The 21,765-nt window shown below is 38.8% G+C and overlaps 1 protein-coding gene across 1 annotated transcript in view; it reads right to left on the bottom strand.

The window, feature by feature from the left end:
* The window catches only part of LOC134578072 (uncharacterized), a 125,505-nt gene that overhangs the window by 82,290 nt on the left and 21,450 nt on the right, over nt 1-21,765 (bottom strand). The window contains exons 4-5 of the mRNA XM_063437046.1: nt 4,541-4,625; nt 2,897-2,970 (exon numbers count right to left, since the gene is read on the bottom strand). Of these exons, the coding sequence (XP_063293116.1) occupies nt 2,897-2,970; nt 4,541-4,625 (159 nt within the window). The remainder of the gene's footprint in view (nt 1-2,896; nt 2,971-4,540; nt 4,626-21,765) is intronic.

Here is a 21,765-nt window from a genome sequence, read left to right as displayed (position 1 = left end):
GAACTCCTGCGGACCACACAGAAGGCCAAAATGGCGCTGACTGATAATGCGAGCACAGAGGAAGAATCAATTCCGGCCCTTGCAGGTCAAGACACGAACCTGGAGGCGCCTCCTGATATAAGAGCACTACTACAACATTTGCCCACAAAAGCGGATATCATTGACATGCTCTGCAAAGTGGAAACAACAATCCAGAGAGACATCACCTCCATACGAGGCGAACTGGAAAAGATTGAGACCAAAGTTTTTGACCTGGAAGAGGAGAGGAAGACCGCACTGGGAGAAGTCCTACAACACAAACAGCAGGTCAAACAGCAGCAGGAACATATATGCCACCTGCACAGATACATCAAAGATATTGACAATAGGGGCCGCAGTAACAACCTGCGAATCAGGGGGATGTCTGAACCTGAAGGCACTGAAAATCTTATAAGCACACGGATGGTAATGGGAAGGCCTGAAGACACAGTGGTGGCCTTTGATTGTGCGCACCGTGGACTGCTGCCTTGATCGATCTCCTCGGACACACCAAGAGATAACATATGCAGGCTGCACTATTTTGCTTTCAAAGAAGATCTCTTGCGGAAGGTGTGCTAGGCAGCCCCAATTAAATACCACCATCACACTATCACAATTTACCAGGACTTGCCCTGGTCGACACTGCAAGCCCATAGAATACTTAAATCCCTCACAGAGGCACTAACAGCTAAAGGTGTGAAATACCTTTGGGGTTTCCCCCTCAGCCTGACAGTTAGTCACGATGGCCTTAACCACACTATAACAGGCCCTGACACTAAGAAGCTAGTCTTACACATCCCGGAAATACCGCCATGGCATGGCACCATCGCACCCAGGCCAAATCAGCCCACGGCGAAGACCAAATCAAGGCATGCGAAGCCCCTCTGACAGAGGCCCAGATTGAGGTTCTGGAATTGGAACTGCTCGTACTTTCTCACTTGATCTCTGGAGCATTTATCAGTTGCGGGACTCTCTGGCTGAACGGTGGTGATTATGAATGATGCCGGTTTTTGCTTTTGATGCAGTTTGTCGTATGTACAGTTTGACTGTGACTGTTGGAGAAAACTCTCCCCGATACCTATTTTGTTTTTTGTAAATAGTTAGATAAGTGTACAGTTAGTTACCTGCACTTCTGTTTCTTTTTTAATTGCTTCGGACATATAATTACAGGCAAGACCACAGAAGGTTACTTACCACAATGATGCAAATGACACAGCTAAAGGTCGTATCAGTTAATGCTAAAGGGTTAAATAGCCCAGAAAAAAAGGGCAAGTGCACTGCGCCAATTCCACATGGCAAAGGCCTCAGTAGCTTTTGTGCAGGAAACCCATTTCAGAGGCACTGTAGCTCCAATACTTAGGGACCACAGATTCCCACTTGATTTCTTCAACTTAGCAGAGAAAAGAAAAAAAAAAAAAGAGGGGGACTGCAATCCTATTTTCAGGAAATCTAGCATTTGATCATATGGTTCACCTCTTAGGTGCGGGGGGTAGATTCACATTTGTCAAAGGGGGTCTAGCAGGACAGTTATTTACCTTTGCAAACATCAATAGGGTGTATATAGATAGTATAAGGTGGTAGGGGGCGACTTCAATATCACCTTAGATCCTCGACTGGAAAACACCACCACAAATTTAAATAGGGACTCTAGACACAAACACAAGATAAGGGCACTGATCCATGGTTGGCGGATATTAAATCCGACAACACGAGACTACTCGTTTTACTCGCAGTCACAAAACTCCTACTCCCGTATAGACCTGCTCTTATTATCGCACAGACACTTACATATGCTGAAAGACTCTAACATATGTCCCATCCTTTGGTCTGACCATGCCCTTATCACTCTGACATTACAACTAGACGTTTAGCAACCGATTAACCGGTTCTGAAAACTTAACGAAACTCTCCTACAACTACGCGAGACACACACGCTTGCTTAATTGTCCTTTCGTTAATTTTATTTCAAATGTATATAGTTGCCTTTTATTATTGTTTGAGATACAGAATTGCCATGAGAAGTGTTGACTCTGTTACCTGAGCAACAGAGCAGTACATTGAGATGCTACGTGTAAGCTGATACCATGTATGAAACAATGTCTAACTCACAATGTTCCTAAACTTATCGGTAAACCCTGTACCTCTCTTTTTACTGTATCGTTTACCGCTCAATAAAACCTTAAAAAAAAAAAAAAGTCTGGGCGGGGTTAAAAGGGGAGGTTTTTGCAAAGGCAGCAGACAAGAAACTGCAGGTTTTGCAAGCGGTATTTAGATATAGCGCAAATGAAAAAATGCAGGCACGTTTTCATTTGGGTATTTCAACTAAACAGTGATTTTTTTAATATTGTATTTGGGCAGTAGATTGTCCCTTTAAATTTATAATTCACTTTGAATTCTCACTTTAGTAAATAACTTGGATGTTGTTGAACGGCAGTTATTTTTTATATTTTTCAATAACTCTCAGAACTCTGCCAGCATGAGTCTTAGCTTTTTAATGGGTACATGTTGTGAATTGAAAAAATATATATATATAATTCCTGTGAGTTGTTTTAAAAAAAAAAAAAAAAAAATTCACTCAGGGCATATAAAAATGAATGTAGATACGTTGAAGTTTGTATTGTCAAAGATTCTGAGCTCATTGAGTGTGAAATCTAGGCCTGCAGACATTACATGGTCATCAAACAGACAGAAGAGTGTATTCAGAGTTCAAGTCATATGCTTGAGGTGCTCTTGCAGCGAGATCAATGAGCTGTTAAAAGAAAAAAAACTGAAGGATACTAGTAGGGCTCAGCCTTCCTTACTCATCTTGCACCTGTCATGCAGCTGCAACATAGACCTGATTAATGAATTGCTACAAAAGTCTGTACAGATCCAATACCTTGTGTGCCCTATCTGGAGTCGCTATTATCACGGCATCTGCAAATTTTTCTCTCTCAACTGCAACTGTCCAGTCTGCAGAAAGACAATTTCATGTGATGTTAATAGTCCAGAATTTGCTACTAGATATATCAAGTGGGAAAAAAAACATTTGACAAATTAGTTTAAAAAGCGTCCTTTAGGGTAAGAATTAAATCATGTTAAAGAAACACTCCAAGCACCATAACCACTACAGACAGAGGCCACAGGACCGAGGCAAGATTAAGAGCCAGGGCATTCTTAACACTATAACCACTACAGCAGACTAATAATGGTTTTGATGCTTGGCATGTTCTTTTAATCTATAAAACTTTATCAAATCAATATATTTAGTAAATATCAAGCGAAAGATTCTAAACCATTGACAATGTGCATAATATAAATTCTATATAGTCACAAAGGCAATAGTTGACACAATAAAAAAATTTACATCTTAAAATTAATACCATGATAATTTTAGTTGATGTCTAAAATTTGTGTAATGAATTATCATGGTATTATCTCACCCTTTCTTATCTCCTTTCTTATCTCCACCCAACCTTTTTTCTCTATTCCTCCAACCAAAATATTTTGGTTTATGTAAATGGTAGTAATAAAAATAATAATAATAATGTGCCAAACTGGCAATTGCCAGGATTTCAGTGTGTTACAAATGTTACACCAAAATAGCGGCGCTGAAAAAAATATCTCCACGTCACCTATGGTTTCAGTTCCGCTGCTTTTTCCTAAAATTTGAACTTAATTTTGAATTCTCTAGAATCTCTAGACTGTAGGCTCGTTTGAGCAGGGCCCTCATCTGCCTATTATTCCTGTGTCACTGTGTAATTGTCTCATTTATTGTAAATATACCTCATACATAATATTGTAAAGCACTGTGGAGTTAGTTGGCACTATATAAATACCAATATTAATAATAATAATTCACTTTAAATTCATTACCGTTCACATTTTAGTGAATAACCCTATCCCTGTAACCTTGTTTTCCCCTCCTAACATTTTTCCATGCAACATTGTGTGGTCCAAGCCTTCTTCTCACGCAGTCCCTCTTTCCCCTTAACCATTGTTATCCCTATGACATATAAGAGAGGTTGGCAACCTTCGGCATTCCAGATGTTGTGGACTACATCTCCCAGAATGCACTTACTGCCATAATGCTGGCAAAGCATTATGCAAGACGTAGTTCAGAGCATCTTTAGTGCCGAAGGTTGCTTACGCCAGAAATATAACTAGCCAGAGGATGCAATCTAATTTCCTAACTATTCAGGAAAATAAGGTCGAAGATGAACCGTTCACTGTTTTCTGGCAGAGGGAGGCTCAAGATCTGTGCTTGTCCTCTATTTAGCCCAGCTAAAATGTACCCTGATGTGAAGATGTATTTTTCATTAATCAGCTCCTGTCTCCTCCAAAAATCATTTGACCACCAGCCAGAACATTGTATTTTTCATTATTAGTCTCCATTTAAGAGTATGTGATCTTCAGGTACCACTCACAGGGCTCCAAAGCTGTCCACAGGGATATAGACAATGCATGCTCCGTACTCACTGTAGTTCTATTCATTATTATACTATAACTGCATTATCTATGTAGGAGGGATTTTTTTACTCACCTTCAAAAAGTTTGTCTTCATCAATGTTAAACATATCTCTGATCTTTTCCCTAGCACAAGAACGAGGATCTGCCACACCAACTACCTGAAATTTAGTAATAAAACGTTATTTCATGTAAAGTGGTCCTGATATCAGAATGTAAACTTTCCTCTGACCTTAGCACAAAATAAATAAAAAAAAACAATATTCAACATCCTGTTTTCATCAAAGCAAAATATTAGATATACTTGTAATTGTTCCAAAAAGAATATCGGGGCTATTCACTAGAGCGAGAATTGCCAGGAATTCCAAGTGAATTTCAAATGTATCATGAAAATAGTCAAACCGGCAAAAATGTCCCAGTCGGCTATGCTTTCAGTTTGGTTCATTTGACCTTCAATTTGAAGTTTACTTTGAATTCCCTGCAAGTCTCACTTTACTGTATAACCCTGTATGTTTTTCTTGTGTAGATGTAACCACCTTGCTACTTTGTTGCCTTATTTAAAATGATGCTTCAGGAGTATAGTCTAAACAAGAAATAAATGATTTACAAATAAAATAAATTACATAGAAGTTTAAAAAAAAACACACTTATGAGATCCTACAAATGTAGCAAATCTTAATTCTGTGTAACTTCTAAAGTAAGCGCCCAGCAAACTAAAATGTGATCTGGCCAATCATAATGTTCACTAAAGTTAAAACTCTAGAAAAATCATCACATCCTACACAGGAGAATTTTGCTGCAAAAAAGAAGCAGTGTACATTGAGAAGGACAGAAATGGTTGGCTTGAGAAGCAAAACTAATAATTAATAATATTAATAAAGATGGAAGATTCCTGGGACTGATTTACACCTGACTGAAGAAGCTCAGGAAGGAGTGAAACATGTTTTGCCTGACAAGGATCTCTTTTACAAGTGTGGACAGTATTTTACACTTTTGTTTTTAGTATTACTGTTTTATTGGGTTTTTTTGGTTAATAGATGTAATAGTATATTAAAAGTCCTCTAAAGCCTCAGGAATCCTCATTGGGAAAGTGCCATCCCCTCTATAATGTCACTATACCAACATACCTTAGAACCAGAACTTAGGCTCTATACAAGGTGAGCTCAATACCAAACTCAACATTTTATTATTTTATACTGGTGATATTACACATTGGCGGCCTCTCTTTCTTCTCTTTTTTTGGAGGATATATTCCATTGAAGGAGTGGTGTGATGCTGCCCTAGGGCAATAACAGCAATATATACAGAGCCAATATACACTGCTCAAAAAAATAAAGGGAACACTTAAACAACACAATGTAACTCCAAGTCAATCACACTTCTGTGAAATCAAACTGTCCACTTAGGAAGCAACACTGAGTGACAATCAATTTCACAAGCTGTTGTGCAAATGGGATAGGCAACAGGTGGCAATTATAGGCAATTAGCAAGACACCCCTAATAAAGGAGTGGTTCTGTAGGTGGTGACCACAGACCACTTCTCAGTTCCTATGCTTCCTGGCTGATGTTTTGGTCACTTTTGAATGCTGGTGGTGCTTTCACTCTAGTGGTAGCATGAGACAAAGTCTACAACCCACACAAGTGGCTCAAGTAGTGCAGCTCATCCAGGATGGCACATCAATGTGAGCTGATGCAAGAAGGTTTGCTGTGTCTGTCAGCACTACGCTGACAGACACAGCAAACCTTCTTGCATCAGCTCACTACGTCCAGAGCATGGAGGCGCTACCAGGAGACAGGCCAGTACATCAGGAGACGTGGAGGAGGCCATAGGAGGGAAACAACCCAGCAGCAGGACCGCTACCTCTGCTTTTGTGCAGGGAGGAACAGGAGGAGCACTGCCAGAGCCCTGCAAAATGACCTCCAGCAGGCCACAAATGTGCATGTGTCTGCTCAAACGGTCAGAAACAGACTCCATGAGGGTGGTATGAGGGCCCGATGTCCACAGGTGGGGGTTGTGCTTACACCCCAACACCGTGCAAGACGTTTGGCATTTGCCAGAGAACACCAAGATTGGCAAATTCGCCACTGGCGCCTTGTGCTCTTCACAGATGAAAGTAGGTTCACACTGAGCACATGTGACAGACGTGACAGAGTCTGGAGACGCTGTGGAGAACGTTCTGCTTCCTGCAACATCCTCCAGCATGACCGGTTTGGCAATGGGTCAGTAATGGTGTGGGGTGGCCTTTCTTTGGGGGGCTGCACAGCCCTCCATGTGCTCGCCAAAGGTAGCCTGACTGCCATTAGGTACAGAGATGAGATCCTCAGACCCCTTTTGAGACCATATGCTGGTACGGTTGGCCCTGGGTTCCTCCTAATGCAAGACAATGCTAGACCTCATGTGACTGGAGTGTGTCAATAGTTCATGCAAGACGAAGGCATTGATGCTATGGACTGGCCCGCCCGTTCCCCAGACCTGAATCCAATTGAGCACATCTGGGACATCATGTCTCGTTCCATCCACCAATGTCACGTTGCACCACAGACTGTCCAGGAGTTGGTAGATGCTTTAAGTCCAGGTCTGGGAGGAGATCCCTCAGGAGACCATCCGCCACCTCATCAGGAGCATGCACAGGCATTGTAGGGAGGTCATACAGGCACTTGGAGGCCACACACACACTACTGAGGCTCATTTTGACTTGTTTTAAGGACATTACATCAAAGTTGGATCAGCCTGTAGTGTGTTTTTCCACTTTAATTTTGAGTGTGAATCCAAATCCAGACCTCCATGGGTTGAATAATTTGATTGCTATTTTTTTATTTTTGTGATTTTGTTATCAGCACATTCAACTATGTAAAGAACAAAAGTATTTCAGAAGAATATTTCATTCATTCAGATCTAGGATGTTATTTTTGTGTTCCCTTTATTTTTTTTTTGAGCAGTGTATATATAGGTATACACATCCACATACACATGTGAGTGATCTGACCATCTAGGGATATATTATATGTTTATAATTACGATTTGCACTATATTTTTGTTTTTTGGTCTTTTATGTACTGGAAATATTCCCTTGTATATATAAATACATATGTGGGGTAAGTTACCCCATTTACTCTCTGCACTTTAGCGCTCCAATATAGGTATATGCATATCTTATTCCACCAGAAGGTGTTATTTTTAAATAATTATTTAAAAATTAAATTCAATAGATAGAAGACATAATTAACTGTAACCTAACATACACAGTGTCAATAATACATGGGTGTGCCCGCGATGACTCTTTGAAATGTATCTTTCGGAGTGAAAGGGTAGATTCTAATGGCCACAAAGTTTAGAGAATCGTCCATCTTTTTTTTTTTTAATTCTTTGTTTTTCTTTGTGCAGAGAACATATGCACACGCACCTGAGGAAGACCTATTGCATTAGGTCGAAATGCGTTGTGCTTTGCTTTATTTTTATTTTATACTGTTTCAATAAAAGTCCTTACCTTTTATCCATTTTGCAACTTTGTTCCTGATTTTCAAAAGAAAGAAGACTTCTGATATTTTCCAAGGGACCCAAATCCTCAAACCCACATCTGATTGATGTATCTGCTTCTAAAGTTTAGAGCCAATTTAGAAAGGCTCTAAATATTAACCTAGGGATTTCACTTAATACAAGGATATCATCTACTGTGTGCGCAATCACCATAGTCCTTTTTTTCCAATTTCCGTAAGTGTTATTCAGTGGCTATACACTTTGGTAATTTTCTATATCCTGCACTGGTTTTACATATGATATTTTAATAGTTTTAGCGCCATCTTTTATCTTTGTTTTTTATTAGACACAGAACTATGCTTCTGCCTTGTGCTATATCAATTCATGCCACCGATTTGGGCAGTGATTGGCAGAGACCAGCCAGCTGAGGCAGTTTCACTGCCAGCTACCCCTGGTATGGCGTGCAGGGAGTCAGAAATGTTTTCATAGGCCGGGCAGCAGGAGACAAATAATTTCTGCTAAATGGTGAGCAAGCCATTTACAAGTGATGCGGGACCTCGTATCCACCGATTCAGGCACCATCACCACTTAAATCAGTTGCAGTGGTTATGGTGCCTATAGTGTCCCTTTAATCATGACATACAGCAATCAAATAACATACAGTTCCTTGAGGAAACTCCAAAACATATTCCACGCCACTTTATAATTCTGCATATTTAAAAAAAAGCTTACGTACTTTTACTTCTCAACTATTTGCTGTATTAAGTTGTCTTGGTAAAAATGCAAAGCACTTCTGAATGTATGCCACTAGGTAACAGATTATAGAGACAACAGCAACATGTATAGTAATGATTTCTGCATGGAAGAGTACTGGAAATTCTTGGCAACAGAAACAGAAATCTTGCTTATGAGTCATTAGAAAAGGTTTATATTTTTTTCAGTGTTTGCTTATTTGGAAACCTTCCCAAAGTTTTATTAAACCAAGCAGAGCTGGGTGGCATGGGCGTCAAAAACTGGATTACTAATTCATATCCTTGTCCTGGAGTTGCCTGGAGAGATTGCCAGAAGACGCAGCTCAGAATCTGCTTTCACCAAAGAAAGCAATATTTGTTTAATAAAGTTTACTTGTATAATGAAGTGCAATACAACCGTGCCTATCACTGCAGAAGGCATACAAGGTACAATGACAATGGAAGAGGAGACACAAGCAAAGTAAGAAACAAAACAATAAAGACAAAATCGTTACTAAAGAGAAATGATCATGTAAATGATTAAACAAAAAAAAAATGGTTCTTTTGATGGTACTCCACCATCCATACGAAAAATGAATGTTCTGTGTGCTATCAGCTTACTCAATTTTCAATTAATTCATATGATTGCACATTCACATTCATGGGAGGAGTACAAATAATGATGGTATGGTGGAATTTGAATTGCATACTAAGGTATGTCAAAACTACCTACAATTTGTTGTAAATTGAAATACGACAGGTGCCGCGCCCAGCGCCCACAACTCAAGGAGAGTTGGTGCAATGTCCCACGCACCCTCGTCCTGACAAAGGCGCATGCTGCACCGCACCAGAACTCGCGCCGGGCGCCCCCCTCCCAAGGCCACAGGCGCCGGGCACAGCAGTACAGCAGTATTGGAGAGACAGATAAAGTCTACCACCACTGTAGCTGAAAATATATCCAGTGACGGGGATTGTACCGTCTACGCCCTACACAGCAGAGCTCGCTGTAGCTCTATAAATTGTGAGTGAGTTTTTGCTTCACTGTGTTAAAGACATACTGCACTATTAATGTCTCTCTCTTTCCTTTTTATTTGAGATACCATGTTCTGTATAACAGCCAAAGACTTCATAGACTTTTAACAAAAAAGTATGCACACATGATTTATGTTTACTTAATTTTTGTTCATTTTTCTACATTACTGCATTTTAAGGCGCGGTTATCCATTTTTTCTAAATTTGGAGCTATAGCTATTATTTATAAATCGGATCTAATCGGGTGTTTTACACTGTGTTTCAAGAATTCTGGCCTCTGTTAAATACATGTGCTTATGTGTTGTGGGGTAGGAGATGAGGAGCTTTATATTAAGCACTGTTCTGGTCCCTTTTTCCCCTCAATAATTTCCACGATGGAAGTATTACACTAGAAATGGCAGACAGGCACAACCCTCCAAATATTAATCTGACAAAGCTTCATGGGAGTTGCCACAATAGCTAGTGGCTAACTTTGTCAAACACTGTATTTAAAGGACCACTATAGGCACCCAGACCACTTCAGCTCAATAAAGTGGTCTGGGTGGCAGGTCCCTCTAGTTTTAATCCTGCAGCTGAAAACATAGCAATTTCAGAGAAACTGCTATGTTTCACTAAAGGTTAATCCAGCCTCTAGTGGCTGTTTCACTGACAGCCACTAGAGGCGCTTCCGCGATTCTCACTGTGAGAAGACGCTGGACGTCCATAGGAAAGCATTAAATAAAACTTACCTATGGGCGGTTTCAATGCGCGTGCGCCACTTCCCGCGCATTTGGAGCGGACGTCGGCAGGGGGAGGTCACCAGCGACGAGGGAGCCTGGCGCTGGATTAAGGTAAGTGGCTAAAGAGGTTTTAACCCCTTCAGCCCAGTGGGAGGGAGCCCTGAGGGTGGGGGAGGACCTAATGACCCTATAGTGCCAGGAAAACGAGTGTTTTCCTTGCACTATACTGCTCCTTTAATAAATGTTATGTTTTTGCAAAAGGCAGGAACAAGCTCATCTAATCTAAATGGTTCCCTTCTCTTACTTTCATTTTCTAATTATGTTTTACTGCTGCAGAGGAGGTTCTACAGGGTCTGAATAAGACCACCCTTAATGTGCTTGCCTACTATGCAGAATACTCAATTTCACAGGCATACAGACAGGTTATGAATTTTCAGCACATTCTACAGTCCCTATGCCAATTAATCATTACTTACATTCTCAAACAATGAACAGCAATTTGACACTTTGCTACCGCCTTCATTTTCCCTATCTAAGGGCAGGGAATGTTTATTTTCCTGGTAAACTATAACACAAGTGATGGCGTCTCTAAGCTACAATGAAAACATCACAAAAATAAAACAAGGGTTGGTTGTTTTTTTTTTTTTTCTTAGTGCAGCCAGAGGTTAAAGTACATAGATTATAAGAAAACAAGTGATTGAAAATTAAAGTCTTATCTGAGACTTTTGACAGTCCGACTAAATCATGTAACAGTGGCATTTCTAAATCTGGCTTCCAGTTCCTATTGGACTACACTTCCCATAATTCTCCGCCAGCTAATAAAATGATTTTAGCTCAACAATACTCTTTTACTACATTCTAAATAATGCTATAGGATAGTTTGTTGGGGCTACTCAACAATAATAATCCTATCAGTTACAAGTGATTGTCAGCTGGTTTGAGCAGGGCCCCGAACACCCTTAATTCCTGTGCCTCCAGCTCGTTTTGTTGCAAATAAAATGTTTGATAGTCCACCTATTGTACAGTGCTATGGAATTAGTTGGCGCTTTATAAAGAATAATAATTTTATTTTCTAAACCTTGCTTATGTACTAAAAAAAAAAAAAAACAACAAAAAGAAGGAGGGTGTTTTAAAAAAAATTCTATGGGGTGGTGGGTGGCTGGGGAGGTTGTGTTCAAATGAATCTCAAACGTTGTGTCCCCCCCTCCAGGCAGCATGTTAAATAAAAGCTCCATTTGCTTCGTTTATCCTCCCTCCCTCCCTCTGGCTGAGTAGAATACTGCAGCAGGATCCATTACAGCTTTGTGGCAAGACACGTATTTAAGCACTGCAGAGAATTCAGCAAGAGTTTTAAGGGCATGCAGAGAAATGGCAGACCTTTAAGGGGAAGGATCAGACAAAACAAAGCCATACAATTTCTACATTTTTCCTCAGAAAACGATTTAAGAAGAAAACCAATGAAGAATAACATGTTTCAAGACTCAAGTTAAAGGATACATTTATTCTTGGTGGACATTTGAAGTACAATAGGCATGGTATTTTGAGGCGCATGTAAAAGGTGATTTTATTTAATTTTATTTAATATTTTGTAGAAATTATGCTAAAATTGCTTCATTTTAAAGCAAATATATGCTTTGTTCCATCATGTTTTCAAATATATAACAAAGAAATATTCTTTGTCATTTTCATGAACAAAACATTAACATATATTGTACACGTAAAGTGACATTACATATCTGGTGTATGCTTTTAGTAGATATGACAAAAAGTTATTACTGACATACAAAAGTAACACATTATTTAAAAAAATTAAAAAAAATACAAGTGTAGCCATTTCTTGAAGAATTTACATTGGCAGGCAGATTTGTCATGTTTAGGTTTTACTTACTATTAGACAATTGCTAAATATATTATTTTACTTATGAATTCATAGCAAATACATTTGCAGGACAGTTTTATAACAAAAAGCATCTACTGCCTAAGAACAGATTTGATTGCAATCACTGATTAAAAATGACAAATATATATGTTTTAAATGATGCATGCTAAAATAAAGTACACTTAAACGTAACACTATTCTATAATAAAATATGAAAACACCACTTTCTGACTATCATTTATTCCGCTTAATGGTCCAATTATGTATTTAAAAAAAATTAAGAAAACCCCTTTTTATTTGCCAAGTATGTTAATGTATTTTGAGTGTAAATGCATGATATATGTATATAAAAAAAAACAACATGTCAGATCTTTTTACATTTTAAACATTTTAGGTTACGGAGTCTTAAGGAGAAAATGAAAATGGATATGTATCAAAAAAAAAAATCTAACAGACATTAAAAAAAACATCAAGGCTAAGGGTGCATACTTGTGCACACCATTTAGCTAATATTTGGGGAAGAACCTTTCGCTTTGGCAACAGCAGTAAGTCTGTTTGTCGACATCTTGATTTTGAAATTTTGTAAGTGGGTGGACACGTCTCATGTACACCCTTCCTTATGTCAGTTTTTGGTTATCTATAGAATTAAGGAGATCTCTCACTGGGAACTTACAGAAGACTTATTTCTTATATATATATATATATATATATATATATATATATATATATATACACACACACACACATTCATATTTTAAATTAGAATTCATAGCAAATTAATTCTAATATTTTTTTTTTTTTTTATGAATTCCCTTTGTTGATTTGCCAGTGTGCTGTAGATACTTATGGTGAAATTATTTCTTAACTTCAGATTTCTTTCAGAGTGCACTAGTCTTTTGATTAATTATATTATACAACGGTGTGCGTTCTTTTTCCATGATAAATTACTAGTTTACACTTTATAAGATTAAGCAAAATGGTTGTAATATGCGTGAAGTGGCCATTTATGGCTATACATTTCTGTTAGCGGTTAGCTCTCTCTTAACTTTTTTTTCAACAATAAGATTGTTCGGTTATCACAAAACATGACATCATACAAACAAGAAAACCGCCAAGGGAAATCAAACAGGAACAGGCGATTTTCTTTGGGGTAAATCTGAGGTCAGTTGATGTGCTGTGAAGGCAAATTCTCTCATTTTAGTGTTCAGATTTAATCAAATTCATTCAAATAATGTACAGATTCAACCCTCATTTGGCAGTGTGTGCACTCTTAACCTAATCATCAACTTTATTTTATTTTGTCTATTCAGTTAGCCTTTCATATTATAAACAAAACGGTCATCATTTCATATTGGGAATTATTCACTAAATGTTGAACTGAAATTCAAACTGAAAAATGTACGACAAAATAGCAGTTTTGGACATTTCTCTAACATGGCTAGTGTCACAGCTTCACTCTTTTAGTCTCAACGTTACCATCATTTGGATTTCAGTTCACTAGTAATAATCTCCCTTGCTAGAGAAAATTTTGAATTTCTTTTTTTAAAAGTGACAATACAATAAGTTGAAAAAAAAGTCACTCGGACAAGATGTAGCTTTTGTTTATCTCTAATTTTAGTATAAGTGTATATGTTTATGCTTCATTGGATCCTATAAAAGATAGTTAGTTCTATAATTATTAATAAATAAAACTGCACAGGTTAACAAAAAAAAAAAAAAACACAACCTCCATTTATTTGTGCAATCAGTGTTCAATTACTGTTAATGAGACTGGCATGGACACCGCTTCACTATACGTTCCATGAACTCTGCTACAAGGTGGTTTGTAGGGAAAAAAAATCTACCTTCCCTGTTGAAAGAGATAGAGAAACAGGATTGGCAGAGCAGTCTTAGCCACTTCCTAGTTAAAGATAATTATAACTGGAATTCTAAGCACCTGGGAATTATATATCTCTCAACACTAGGAGATATACATTTTGAAAAGAAGAGATTACACTTGTAAGGAAGGGAGGGAGGAAGCTGGAGGAATACCCTGTATGTTTAAGTGCCAGTGAGGAAGGTTGTCTCACTTTTGATAAGGTGTGCAACAGGCAATGCATCACAATTTCTTATTGCCAGGTATATCATCCCGGCACAGTCAGACATGCAGCAGACTCTCTCTTCTCTATCTCCATTTAAAGTTGAATGTTTGATAATAATAACAATTGCATATACACAACTAATTCTCCTCTTTGTCTTGGTTGCTGTAGGAATAAATGAGTTTTGTTTCCAATAAGTCTTAATTCTGGGAGAATTACCCTATGCAAGCTTAATAAGAAACACAATATTAACAAATCTATTTTTGTTTTTGTTCTATTTTGGGTTTTCCCCAGATACACTAAACTGACAGACACTAATTATTAAGTTTATGATCTTAATAACAAGGGATTTGCCTAGCCATTGCCCTGAAGGGGTTAACGCACTGGGCACTTACTTGATGTAAAGATTCTGATTTGTGAATACATGTGGAGCGATTATCCACATGAGATAAGGATGACAAGGTCACCTTCAGGGAAGTATACATTGAAACTGTACACGGAACAAGGAAATCACCTGCATATGAATTCATTCTAATTATATATATTATTAGTATTTACATAGCCCCAACATATTTTGCAGCACTTTACAATTATAAAATGGGAATATTTGACAGCAAGTAATTAATATACATATTCTAACATAAGTAATTAAAATACAAACATAATGTTGACAAACTCAAGAAGTGAAGAAGGCCCTAGGTATATTAAACATTATGCATAATTGTTGATCGCTTTCCAATTCTCCAAGATTGGGGACATAATGGATAGTATGGTTGCAACTGTCACACGCATAAATGACACAAGTCATTTATGGGTATCCGACTACGTGCACTGCTGCTCGTAGATACATTTGTAGAATCTTACGCTGGCATAGAGGTAAACCCTAAAGCATGCCATGTTATTTTATTGAAGTCGAAATACAAAATGCATTTAAAATAAAAAGCGCAAACAAGAAAAATGGCATTTCAGACGAATATGAATAAGTTGTGTTTTTCTATAGGCAAGCACAATTGTGATTTAATGCACAAAGCAAATGCTTCACAGCAAGTGCCTCGGTGCTTTATTAAAGGTGTTTTGCTAGAATACCAGCTATATTACTAGCTCTTTGGGAGTGCTCTCTGGATATTTTAATCACTTCTTTTCACATTCGGTTTGAAGTCTTTGCCAAGGTTCTATTTCTCAAGTTGTAGAAAGATTTACTAAAAGCATGCTTTCATTGTTCCGACTGCCTTAGAGTGAGCAACAATGAAATGGGCTTAATAATTAGGCTGTTTTGCTCTAAAACAATCTGACAGATTGTAAGATAAAAGGCACAGGCTATATGTAGCTAGGGAAACTTAAAAACAAGCAGTGTAGTTTGTCCAATTATATGCAAATATAGGATACAGCAAAACGTGCTTAAATGGACAAAGATGAGACAAAGTTTTGCCCAAATTCATGTCAATTTATGGAGTTTTAAGATTTTTTTCAATCTTGTTAACTTTGTCTAAATCTGCCACTTCTATTGGCCATGTAACTTCTTTAACTGTTTAGTGAATAAGTCCCTAAATGTTAGCCTCTACAGAAAGCTGTATGGATGCTGAATAGACAAGGTGTTGCATACTAAGGTCACATCTTTAAGGCAGATTTTAGCACGATTTTTTTTTCTCTCTTTGAAAAGGTTGGGGCTATGTAGGGAACACTAACTTTGAAAATAAAAAGGTTTCTATTTAAATGTAGAATATTCCTTTAAGAACGTAGGCAGCATAGTAAGACACTGCCAATAAGCTGTATCTTTCTTACTTTTGGGTATTCTCAGACAGACCCCTTCTGTCAATCTTTACACTAGATCCTTTGGGGTTTGATTTAATATCTGTGCTTTCCTAACAAAAGCTTTTCTTAAATGGCCTATAGATTCCCATTATCATAAAGATACCCTTCCTTGCCCCTAGTTTTTTAGGAAATCCCTTAATAAACAATAATTCTGAGATATACATATCTCAATTAACCAGTACAATTCTCTTCCTGTAGCACTCACTTCCATCCCTGGCATTGCCTTTACTGCCCTTATTGCTTTATACATAGTACTGTATATTGTTAGTACATCAATGTTTTCTAAGAACATATGGCACGTTTTCGTTGCATAGCTATATCCCACAACATTTAGGGGTCTATCCACTGAACTGTAGAAAATGAAAATTTGAATTGCAAAATAAAGACTAAAATAGCCAAGCAGAGACTATAATGGAGTAGGAGAATGTATACAGGTCAGCTGTTGTAGCCTAAATTTTGCCATTCCCATTTCAATTCCCTACAACTCAGAGTTTAGTGAATAAACCCTTCCGGCTGTAGGCTCAATTAAAATAGTGACTAGTTTTATGCCTATACTTAATTTATCTATTAAACAGCTCTGCAGAATATGTTGCCATTTTATGCAAAATAATTCTATTAATAATATAGCCGAGTGGCAACAGTAAGTTATATGTAAACTATATAAACGTCTCATAGACGTACATTGGAGACACTGTGCTGATCTATAAGCAAGAACTGCCTGCTTCCACAAGGGGTCATTAGTGATTCGTATATAAGAAATCAAAGAATGTTGTTACTTTGTATAGTACTGTTCAGTGGCGTACGAGGTTATGATGATGTGTCTACAGAACATTCTTTAGCCACTGTAACAAATCTTGATCTTAATTAAGTGCCTTGGGCAAGAAACATGTAGATCACCATGGTTCCTACTTCCTAGGAACATATTTAACCACTGTATGTTGGAGATTTTACAGAAGTTTGCAATAAAGGTATCATTTTATTTCATCGAATGGGCAGTTGTAGAATTTCCTTCACTGGTGCCAGTTTCATTTTCTGCAGTGATGAAATTCCCAACGCATTGCCACAGGAATTGGATCCAAACACACAGTTTCAAAGCTCTGAGTCCTTCAGACACTGGTTAGAGGTTTTATAAGTATTACTTTGTACTGAGGGATAGCGACCATACAAAATAAACAAGAAAAGAAATCTTGACAAATATTGGTAAGTCTGATTTCCAACCATAAACATAATAAACAGAAACACTATCCAAAAATATATTTTCCAAATGCAATTTTGAAACTCACTCCAAAATTAGGCTCTACCTAAAAAGCTGTACTATAGCATTGGCAATAAAAAAACCGGTATACTAAAAGCTATAGTGTTCTAGTCACCATTTAGGTGACTGGGCCAATGCTGCAAGGGTTAAAATAATATATAAAATTGGTCTTTTACTAGGTGTAGAGGAGCTCCTGCATTCCAACTGACTACCAAAAGGTCAGAAAACACTGCTACTGGGATCCCTGAACAATCCAGACAGGACACACAGTTCCCAATAGAACAAACACACTACTTTATTTTGGACGTGGACTAGCCTTTGGTGACTTGTCCTTAAATATGTGGTGAAATCCATATAGATTAAAAAAAAAAAAAAAAGAAAAAACACATACATAACTTGAAGAACAAGCATAATAAGGCATTAAAAATATATAATACAATCACAACTTTCTAACCTATGAAAAGACAAATCTACAGATGTAACTGGTTAGTTGTTTGCAATTTCCCAATTTGCATATTGTAATTAATCAATGCATTTTTTCAATTTCATCAATAGAGGGCGCTGGAGAGTCACCACATTTCTACCCATAACAGAAGAGGTGAGACTGGGATGTTTTAACCAGAGACCACAGTTTATAACCTCCATTGCCTTCCTACAGGAGACCATGCAATGGAGGGTTGCTATCCTCACAGCTCCGAAAGTAATACCCTGCTGCTGTGAAGAAGGTTTTACTGTAAAATAAGAGCAATAATAAAACATATGAACAATAAATATAGATTGTACAAAAATAGTACAAAACAATTGTCCTTAAATAAATGGTAGCCTTTAGGTAGTAGATAAAACCAAGTGGTGAAGTTCTAGATGGAGCAGAGGAGTCCTTTTTTCAAGAAGTGTGCAAATTCTTAAAATTCCATGTAGGATATGAAACAGCAAACAGCGGGACAACTCCAATGGTGCAATATATTAATGTAACCAGTGTGGGTATAGTGAGATAACAATTGGTTACTTACATTTAGTAAAGCTCTAGCCAGCTCTAGTATGTAGGTCTCTCAGTGGTGTAATCGACACTAACAGGATATGAAAGATGACTTAAAAATTTGGGAAATTGCAGGAATCCAAAAAACAAGAATAAAAGGCAACAGGTAGTGCGCTCTATAGAATAAAATATATTTAAATAGGATATTAAAAATAATTCTCACAAAAGGTAGAGCAGACCAACTGCTCTTTGAATAAGGCACTGGTGGAATAATCCCCACCTAGTATTTCTTTGGAGTTGAAAATTAAAAAAAGCCAGAAGATGATTAACTTAAAAAATGAATAAAAGGTAATTGGATCAATAAACAAATAGAGTGACCAAAATGTATTTATTAGTACATATAATTAACATCCATAACACGTTTCACCTATTAAGGCTTTATCAAGTGAAAAAAAAAAATCTAAAATAATATCTGGGTCCTGGGGAAAATTGCAAACTACAATAGGTCTCTTAAAACTGGTTGCGAGTGATTTCATTACAGAGAATGTACTGGCTCACCTTCAACCTCAGGTCATTACCCAACAAAACATCTGCAGATAACCCATCCATAATGGCTAATGTGACATCTCCTTTTAACGCTCTTTAATCAATGTAAGATGTAAAAATAGTGCGGTAGGCTCCTCCTGCTGTTTTGATGGTCACTCTGTTGGGTAACACATGGCAGTGCGGGGCACTTGGACTGGACCAAAGTGATTGTAACCTCCAAGTTTCAAAGTCCCACGAAGGGGTGATCATCCAGCATAAATGCTTTCAAATGGCTACTCAGTCCTGGTATGCAAGGTGGAAGTAGGTTTACTTGTGTCCTTTTGTATAATTCCCACTATTATTTTATTATTATTGCCATTTATATAGTGCCAACAGATTCCGTAGCTACAGCGGCCTGGTGCACTGGGACCACGTGTCCAAAATCCTTATACCTGTAGCACTGGATATCAGGCTTCACTGGCCAGGATACATAGGAATTGCACATCTGTATCACGATTGAAGTAACAGCTGGTGGGGGCGGAGATTGACCGCTGGGCCGATCTGATGCATGCCAAGTGGGCTCCTGCATTTTCAGCCCAAAATATAGTGATATTCTGGCTAATCAGCTTGCAAACGTTCTAATGTGTACTTACCTTGCTAAGAGTGGAAAGCTGAGTTGAGAGATACCTCTCCCAAAACAACTCGCAAACTGCCGCCTGCACAGACGGACTGGGCCTACTGGTGAAGGAGCTGAGGTGAAACGGCTGCTCTCCTCACTCTGGAGACACTTCGGGCTCCTACCCCCCACCCCCTTTTGCACCAGTGGGGGATATCCCGGTCTCTACTGGCTCAGCCCGTATAATCCTTCAGAACACAGAGGCCTGCTCCAACAACCTCGTGAGGCCGGCTCCGCGACAACCAAAATGGCGGGCGCACCCACACCTGAAGCTCAAGGCCTAGCAGAGCAACATACTGACCTACACGGCTCCTGGGGCTATTCGATGGCTTCAATGGAGGCTATCTTTGCAAATTTCTGGGCCAAGCTTCGCAAGCATTCAAAGACCCCCATCCCAAAGTCTGCAAAGGTTGCCAGGAGGGCCTCCTCCAAACATCAACGTTCCGCTTACTCCCACTCTGGCTGCTTGTCTGGGCTGAGGGCTTCCCCCCAATACACCGCCCATGCAAGCGGACGACCACCATTTGGATCCGGCAGAAGAACACCAGGTCCTCACACAATCCCCCTCAAGGGAAGGACTTGGACTCAAGGAGCCCCCAAGTCCGTGGCTTAGAGGTGTCGACCTCCAGACAAGCCAGGGGCTGGAGGGATACCTCTCCTAGGCGCAGTTGAGCTGGTCTCCATGGCGGACTTTGCGAGTATTCTCTGAGCCGGCCAGCTACTGCATTCGGCTGACTTTGTGCTCACCTCTGAGAATGGAGGAAGTTCCAGTCACCAATGTTCTATTAACTATTTTTTATTTTATTTTGAACGCCCCACTGAAGGACTGTCCAACACCAGCGATATTATATAGTCAGTTTAGCATGTTTAATTCTTTCAATTTTTACCCATAGCTTATGTCTCACATCGTGACTTTGATGCCTCATATATACCTGACACACTGACATGCAGGCAGACATAGTTACTCGCCTTTTGATCCCCATAGTTACTTGGCGCGCAACCAGGCATGCCTTAAGCATATACTAACTTAACCCTTATTGTCTTGCCTACCAAGCTCTTTATTTTTAGTATAATGGGCCAACAGAACCAGGCTGAATGATTCACCAGACAAGCCTAGCTTGCTAGAACTAAACAATCCTGCACCCACACAGTACCCGTTGCTCCTCCTGTCTTACATCTCTTGTCTGGCAGACAGTTAATGTATTTCACACTGTTAACCAAACTTACATTGACTGATCTACCTGAACATGCCACAACTGGCCTGCCAAATCTGAGCAAGCTTGCTCCCTTATAGTAAGTACTTTATCTTACATTTATACTACAGATGCCCCGTAACTTATATGCACACTAATGTATTATTTTACAAACTCTGCATAGTTAAGCAGGTTGCATTAACTATTTGCTTGTTCTTAATCTTCATATCTAGATTGTCTCGCTTGCATGCTAACATAGTACTCACTAATCACTTTAGACATATGACGTATGTCTGTCTTTATTACAAAAATCTGTGCAGTTTATCTTTTAGACATGTAATACTGGATACTTCTCATGTCACTAAGCAACGTCATGATTACTGATATCCTGTTTATTTCACGCAAAACAAAAATAAAGAATTAAAAAAAAAAAAAAGTGCAACAGCTGGTGTTCTGGCCGGACAGGTCTTTATGCCAAGTCAGAAAGCAACTCATTCAAGGATAGCAGGTTCCATCCACAGTTTTTTTGACTGGGGCAGGGTAACAGCCGATATATCTGTGGAGATCCTGGTGGTGGTTTGAAAATGTCTCATGAGGAGCATCAGATGCCGCAGCTGGCACAAAATGTAGCTCCTGTAGTCCGAGTTCTTCCGCCAAGTCAACTTCCTTGCTGCCACTCTGGAGTGCTTCAGAGGCAGTCAATGAAGCTTGAGCGGGGATTCTGAGTATCTCTTCCACTGGACCAGGCTGTAGTTCTCTACTTACAGGCAGGTATTGTTCCCTCTGTCTTTATCTCTTCTGTTCCTCTCCAAGGCAAGTATCGACACCTCTGCCTTTACAAAAGGCACTTCTGGTTCGCAGGCCTAGGTCTTTCTTAACTTGTCCCAGGAATCAGGGAACAATGCAGCCAGCCAACAGGTCCAAAAAACTGTCACTGGGATCCCTGA

The sequence above is a fragment of the Pelobates fuscus genome, chromosome 11, assembly GCF_036172605.1.
Source record: "Pelobates fuscus isolate aPelFus1 chromosome 11, aPelFus1.pri, whole genome shotgun sequence".
Lineage (NCBI taxonomy): Eukaryota > Metazoa > Chordata > Amphibia > Anura > Pelobatidae > Pelobates > Pelobates fuscus.
This window is presented reverse-complemented; position numbering and strand designations above follow the sequence as displayed.